The sequence below is a fragment of the Corticium candelabrum genome, chromosome 22 (genome assembly GCF_963422355.1).
Source record: "Corticium candelabrum chromosome 22, ooCorCand1.1, whole genome shotgun sequence".
Classification (NCBI taxonomy): domain Eukaryota; kingdom Metazoa; phylum Porifera; class Homoscleromorpha; order Homosclerophorida; family Plakinidae; genus Corticium; species Corticium candelabrum.
This window is the reverse complement of record NC_085106.1, coordinates 5,080,973-5,088,004: the sequence shown is the minus strand read 5'-3', so window position 1 is coordinate 5,088,004 and position 7,032 is coordinate 5,080,973. Positions and strand designations below refer to the sequence as shown.

The 7,032-nt window shown below is 42.0% G+C and overlaps 1 protein-coding gene across 1 annotated transcript in view; it reads left to right on the top strand.

Moving 5' to 3' along the window:
* LOC134197061 (EF-hand calcium-binding domain-containing protein 6-like) overlaps positions 1 to 5,909 on the top strand; it is a 20,212-nt gene extending 14,303 nt beyond the window's left edge. Inside the window, exons 20-27 of the mRNA XM_062666302.1 lie at positions 3,856 to 3,964; positions 4,030 to 4,134; positions 4,189 to 4,275; positions 4,340 to 4,540; positions 5,052 to 5,132; positions 5,217 to 5,315; positions 5,376 to 5,474; positions 5,555 to 5,909. Of these exons, the coding sequence (XP_062522286.1) occupies positions 3,856 to 3,964; positions 4,030 to 4,134; positions 4,189 to 4,275; positions 4,340 to 4,540; positions 5,052 to 5,132; positions 5,217 to 5,315; positions 5,376 to 5,474; positions 5,555 to 5,731 (958 nt within the window). The 3' untranslated portion in view covers positions 5,732 to 5,909. The remainder of the gene's footprint in view (positions 1 to 3,855; positions 3,965 to 4,029; positions 4,135 to 4,188; positions 4,276 to 4,339; positions 4,541 to 5,051; positions 5,133 to 5,216; positions 5,316 to 5,375; positions 5,475 to 5,554) is intronic.
* The last annotated feature ends 1,123 nt before the right edge of the window (positions 5,910 to 7,032 follow it).

Here is a 7,032-nt window from a genome sequence, read left to right as displayed (position 1 = left end):
TTGGAAAGTGATTGTAAGCAACACAAGCATGGCGAGTCCTTTAGGAAACTCAGGAAGCTTGATAGGGTGTCGGTGCGGCCTCCTGATGTGATCTTAGATGAACAAGCATACAAATTGTTGACAACTGTAGATCAATTAGCTCGTTGGCAACGCCACTTTGAGTCAGTGTTGAACGTGACCCGTGCAGTGACCTTGGACACTGGGGTTTCCCCTTGTTCAGTTCCTGGCACTGCACTAAATGATGAGGAAATTATGGAAGCCATTGGAAAGTTGAAGAATGGTAAGGCAACTGGTCAGGACGGAATAGCAGCAGAGTTTCTCAAAGCTGGACCACTTGAACTTGTCGACTGGCTAATTGAGATTATTCAAATGATCTGGAAGACTGGTAAAGTACCTCAAGAATGGAAAAGATTCAGTTCTGATTCCATTATTTAAAAAGAAGGACCGTCTGGTATGTGATAACTATCGTGGGATATCAATGCTCAGTATTTCTGGGAAAGTCCGTGCCAATATTCTGTTAGGTTGGCTGAAACCAGTGATAGAACCTTCTTTTTTAGAAGAGCAATGCGGTTTTCTTCCTCAGAGGGGAACAATTGACCAGATTTGGGTACTTCGACAAGTCATCGAGAAGGCCATAGAGCACAGATCCAACATACATATCTGTTTTGTTGACCTCTCAAAAGCATTTGACTCTGTACCAAGACATGCTCTCACCAAAATTCTCAAAGATTCTGGCACAGAAGATGAAGTGGTTAGATTGATTGTTGACCTGCACGATGGTACAGGCTGTATTGTGCGAGATAGGGGGAAATCTCTTCAAGGTTTGAAGAAACCACAGGTGTCCGTCAAGGGTGTGTGATGTCTCCAGTCTTGTTCAATCTGTTTATGGACATAATTATGTGTGAGACTCTGGACAAGTTTGAGGGTGGTGGCATTGAGATTGCTTACAGAACAGATGGTGGCCTGTTCATGAATTATCGTGTAAAACCTGATGGGACACATAAGATCAAAGCTCCCATGTATGCCAATGATTTGGCCCTACTAGGTACGTCAAGTAGTGTGATGCATGTATGAAATGGGGTATGCGGATCAACATTGACAAAACTAAAATCCTGAGTATTGGTGCTGAAGAAGCAAACATCTCGATTGCTGGTCGTGTTCTAGAGAATGTTTCTGAATTCTGCTATTTGGGCAGCATTGTGACTAAGTCAGGGGATTGTCACTTAGAGGTTGTTGAACTTATTGAGAAAGCTAGCAGGACATTCTGTTCTTGGAAACATAGTGTTCACAAACCGAGGATTTAGCAGAACACAAAACTGAGAGTCTTTAGGTCACTAGTGATGCCAGTTTTACTATATGGTTGTGAGACTTGGGCAATCACTCAAGTAGATATTTTAAGACTGAACACTTTTCATATGCGCTGTATTAGATCTATCTCGGGTGTATCAAGACTGAACAAGATAAGAAATTCCTTCAATTTGAAATCTGCTAAGAACCAATTGAATGTCAAATTCAACATCAAAGATTGCAGTGGCTTGGTCATTTACAACAGATGAACGTCTCTCGTCCACAAAAGTTGTTGCTGAGAAGCAAGTTGCATAATGTGAAATGCCCTCAGCATGGTCCAAAGAACAGGTGGATTGATAGTATCATACCATTCAACGAGACCTGGTGTCATTGAATATTGACCCGTCACAAGGCAATGACCGCTCTTCTTGGCGAAAACTTCTGCGATGCCGAAGCCCATAGTGGATGTGGCAGAATTCCGGGTTCCAGGTGTGTGTGTGTGTGTGTGTGTGTGTGTGTGTGTGTGTGTGTGTGTGTGTGTGTGTGTGTGTGTGTGTGTGTGTGTGTGTGCAAGTCACAGTGATGGCGAGCTATGGCATAGTTTCCTTAAGCAAGAAACTAACACACATTTGCTTCTCTTGACTCACGAGTATAAATGAGTACCTGGTCATTGACCGGAGTCCTAAGCGGCCATCGGCTGTGACGTAACATCAGCCACTGGGGTCCTGATGAGACTCACACCACTGTTGGCTTCACAAGTCAGTGCTCCTGCGAGTGCGTGGCCCGGCTCCAGAAGTTTGCTGGTGCAGGCCCAAAGTTCCCTGAGTAGCGCACAGGGCCCAGCTTAACAGCTAGGGCATGCAGCTCCTGACATTTAGGATATTAGGTGTGTGTGTGTGTGTGTGTGTGTGTGTGTGTGTGTGTGTGTGTGTGTGTGTGTGTGTGTGTGTGCGCGTGCATGCGTGTGTATATATGTGCGTGTGTTTGCTTGCTTGCATGTGTGTGTGTGTGTGTGTGTGTGTGTGTGTGTGTGTGTGTGTGTGTGTGTGTGTGTGTGTGTGTGTGGTGTGTGATATTTGTTGCTCAATCATTAGAGAGTCAGACTTGAAGAGTGGAAACACCAGGACCTTAGGGTCACAAGTTCAAGTTCAGGATCAGCACAGGTGTAGTTTCCTTGGGTAAGGAACTTGCACAGAATTGCCTGTCTTGACTCAGGAGTATAAACGAGTGCCTGGTCTTTGACTAAGGATGGTATAACATCCATTGGCTGGACTTGACCATCAGCCATGGAGGAACAGGAGGGACTTTTGCTGCGCACACCTCAGTTAGTGTCACAAGCTAGTGCTCATGTGAGTACCTGGCGCGGCTCCATGAGATTGCTAGCACAGGCCCATAGCTCGTCAGACTAGCCCACAGGAGCCAAGCCGATGGTAAGGCTGGGGGCATGACCTTGAAAACGGCAGCTTTTGCCATTTTACCATGTGTGTGTGTGTGTGTGTGTGTGTGTGTGTGTGTGTGTGTGTGTGTGTGTGTGTGTGTGTGTGTGTGTGTGTGTAAGGTGTAGAACAAGCGTGAGTAGAAACATCCAGGACCTATGGATCACAAGCTCAATTTTCAGTGGAGGGTTGATGTCTAAGTAAGAGATTCACCTGCATTTGGCTCCCTCAACTCAAGAGTATAAATGGGTATAACTTGATCTTTAACTGCATGGGGTGGCATGCAATGACTACTGACTGTAACTTGGACATTTGCCACTGAGATTCCAGGTGAGACTCTTGGTGCCCATACCTTGATTGGTGTTCCATGTCATTGCTCCTGCAACTTCCTGGAATGGCCCCAGGTGATTGTTAGTGCTGGTTGAGTTTTTCTTGAGTAGCATGCTGGAGCCCATGCAGTCTGGTGCTGGGTGGGTAACCAGCTAGACAGCTTGTTATGTTTGCCATTTGCTGTATTGTGCTTTGTGTGTGCATGTGTACATGTGCGTGTGTGTGCTTATGTATGCAAGTGCATGTCATTGTGCTAGTGTTGTGCATGCATGGTTGCTGGAATAGACTCACCCAGTGTCGCTTCGCCAGGAATGACAGGTGCGGAGCAAGAATGGGTTGAGTGTAGTGCTTGCATGCGTGCGTGCATGTGAGTGCCAGGGCGAAGTTCTTGGCCAGACCTTGCAGCAATTTCTTGCAATTTTTTGCTAATTTCTTGAAACTCTTGATTGGATTTTATGTTCTAGCTATACTGGTTTGACTCTATTTTGCTGTAATCTGCTCTTATCTTTATAATTGCCATTTTTTACAATAACAACAAAATTCTACTAAACTATAAATTTAAAATGGCAGCCTCCATGTACCTAAGATCGTGCAAGAATTTGACAAGATCTTGCAGGAAATTGGCAAGAAACTGCAAATTTCATGTTCTTGGAAGATATTTGGCCAAGGACTTTAACTTGGCTTGCATGCGTGCATGCGTGTGTGTGTGTGTGTGTGTGTGTGTGTGTGTGTGTGTGTGTGTGTGTGTGTGTGTGTGTGTGTGTGTGTGGTTAACGACTGTTGTATGAATAATTCTTTATAGACAAGTAGCTGCTGCTGTCAATATACCACCACTATCTGCATCAAATGTTCCTGACGTTTCAAGAAGACTAAGGGAAAGGGTTGTTCATGATTACAAAACTCTTCGTCAGGTAATTTATAGCAGAATAAATTATTGTCATGCGAGTACTCGATGTCATAATGGGGTAATATGCAGGCATTTCTTGCATTTGACCATGACAAGAATGGTGTAGTCTCAATGTGGGAACTGAAGCGAATATTGGACAATTTTTGTTTTGTGCTGGATAAATCAGAGCTTCAAGTCAATGCAGTGCAATTCATACTAGCTTACATTCCTGATTTATGTTTAACTTAGGAGCTAATGAACACCCTTGATCTTAACAAAGATGGCAAGATTGACTACAGAGAATTCCTAATAGCATTTGGTGCCGACAAAGGAGCTGTAAGATTATAATTAGCATAGTAAGGTTATGAAAATGCTTAACTATTCTCAGCTATTCTTTTAGATTCATGAAATGGAAGCTATGTCTCAACAAATTGATGCAGCTGTAAAGCAGACACCAACAATGAAACAATCTGTTGCTGCTGAGGAATCAAAAAGAGTCAGTGCTGAAAGAGGTGGTTCTGAAGAGAGTGTCCAGGTACATTCATTATCTGGAGGGAAGAGTCCAAGGTCCCAAGCAAGAGGAAATGTATCACCAAAACAGGTGCATGCACCACAATTAGCAAAATATTAATGTATGATTAATTAATTAAACCAAGACTTAAGATTACATGCCTTCTAATATGTCCATGTAGATTGGATGATTTCGTACAGATGCAAATTGTTTGTAGAATTATATTTGGGTGTCTCTATTTGATGGCTATAGTCTTACAAAAACAGTACATTTCTCTTGTTTGTTTCAGTCAGCAAACAGACTGGTAGAAAGGCAGTGAAGGAGGCCAGACAGGCATGCAACCTATAATTTATTAGGGGAGATGTCATGCAGGAAGAAATAAGATTTCATCCCTCACAAACAGAATTCTGATGCTGTAGTGATGTCCCAACATATAGTGCTTAGAGATAGCAACACCTGACATAATCTGGTCAAGTATGCATTCCATACCAATACCAAATAAGGTGCTATACAGTTCTTTCCAGCATAGCAGCAGGGAAATGTTTGTATACAGTACCATAAACCTATTTGTTTCTGTAAAACAGTTATAATCCACTTGTAGACTTCATCTGCAGCATCAAAGGGCAATATGAGCAAGGACAAATTCAACAAAGTCAAGCATCTGAAATCCAGTGGCATTTCAGTAAGTTGCTATAATCTAGTTGTTCATGAATAGTGATTTGGTCCTAGTATGAAATACATTGACTTGTTTTCTGTCCTCTGTTAGTCGAAAACAGGTACTGCCTTTGTTGACATTGGTGTCACACCACCTTGTAGCGCACCATCAAAAAAGGAACGAGCTATATTGCAATCTTCAGTTTGTCCAGTCAGTTGAATTCAGCTTTTGTAAAATTCTCAATGTGTGAAGTAGCTTTCTGTTATGCAGCTTGTGCCTGGACCTGGAAGCCCAGTGCTGGATGCCCTGTTGAGTAAATACAAGGACAGCATGCACAAAAATTGGAAAAATGTTCGAAGAGAATTCAGGGTACATCTCTCTTTTCCTGAATGTTATTGACACTCTTACCCATTTGAGTTTGATATTCGCTGGTGTTTGAAATGTTGTAGGCAATGGATCCCTCAGCCACTGACATGGTTTCAAGCACTGGTTTCCGAAATGTACTCCAACACCATGGCCTGAAATTTTCGGAAGATGAATTCTTCTATCTAGTCTCCTACTTTGATGATAATCTGACAAAGAAGATCAACTACAATGAGTTCATTCGGATCATGCTGTCATCCTAATGGTTTTACAAGCAGTAGATGTAGACCACACAGAATATAACTAACTGCATGTTTTGTTTGCCTGTTTGCTCATTCTTCTTGCTGGTAATAAGTAAGTGGTGCTAACATTCAATAAGTAGTGTTTTTGTGACGTTCTTATAGGGTTTTGAATTTAGTACAATATAACTGTAGATACAGATCATGTGGTAATATGTAAGTGAACTACTGAGAAACCCTCTGTTTAAGTAGCAGTGGCATGTGGGTTGGAAAAATCAATCTTCAAGAAGTAATGGTATAAAAAGTAAAGAGACAAGACAGGGTTGACCATGGTACTTGTGCATAGTACATGCATTTAGACACACCCCTGATAGTGTTGATAGTCGGTGAACACTTCTACCGCACAAGCTTTGTACTGTTGCTGTGTCATAGTATGCTCCATGAAGATGTGGTTATATACACATGAAGAAACACTTTAACATGTGTGTACAACACTTACTTGATGAACCATAAGTGGCGACGATATAGGGCTTATGTGCTAGATATTGCTGCTACCAACAATATCAGGGGTGTGTATAATGAACGTCTCTCTATATACGGCTTTGCTAACAGGGAGATACACATAGATTCCATGCCGTCAACAGAAAGTGTGTTTGAAACCATGTGAGCATCTGTAATACCCTCGCACAGCTAGCCCACTCTCCGTTTTACTTCCGCTGGCTGGAAGAACAGGCCAAGTCAAAAAGGGGGAGGCGATGGCTGCGTGAGACTACATCTGTAAAGTGTAATGAGGAAATGGCAATTCAAACTGCATTTGTTCTTGCTCAACATATTCTGTTCTCTGGGGCTGTTTTTATTGTTTATAAACTTGTTATGCTTACAAGTTGATGCTATTAGCAATCTTCATAAAATGTTTGAAGTTTTGTCATTGTACTTTTCTCCTTTTCAAAGTTAATGCAGAATTTCTGTCTCTATCACAATGTACTATGAGATGCCATTTCTGTAATTTAATTAGTTACAGATAAACAACATGCTCCACAAACACCAAATTTTGTACTGCACGCTGTGTCATAGAATCCAACGTGTGCATAAAATTCCAGCTCTACCTCATCTGGTTGTTGAGTTATGCGAGTTGGAACTGAACAACAATGACAACAAGAACAAATAAATAGAAAAAGAGACTTTAGTGAATACCTTGATAATGCAAGGTGCAATTACACCATTTTCAGCCCCCCCCCCACATTTTGAATCCACAAACTTGTCTGCAGTGTCCAATTGGATTTGATGTAACGTTAATTTAAAACCTTGATTATCCTAATGTATGG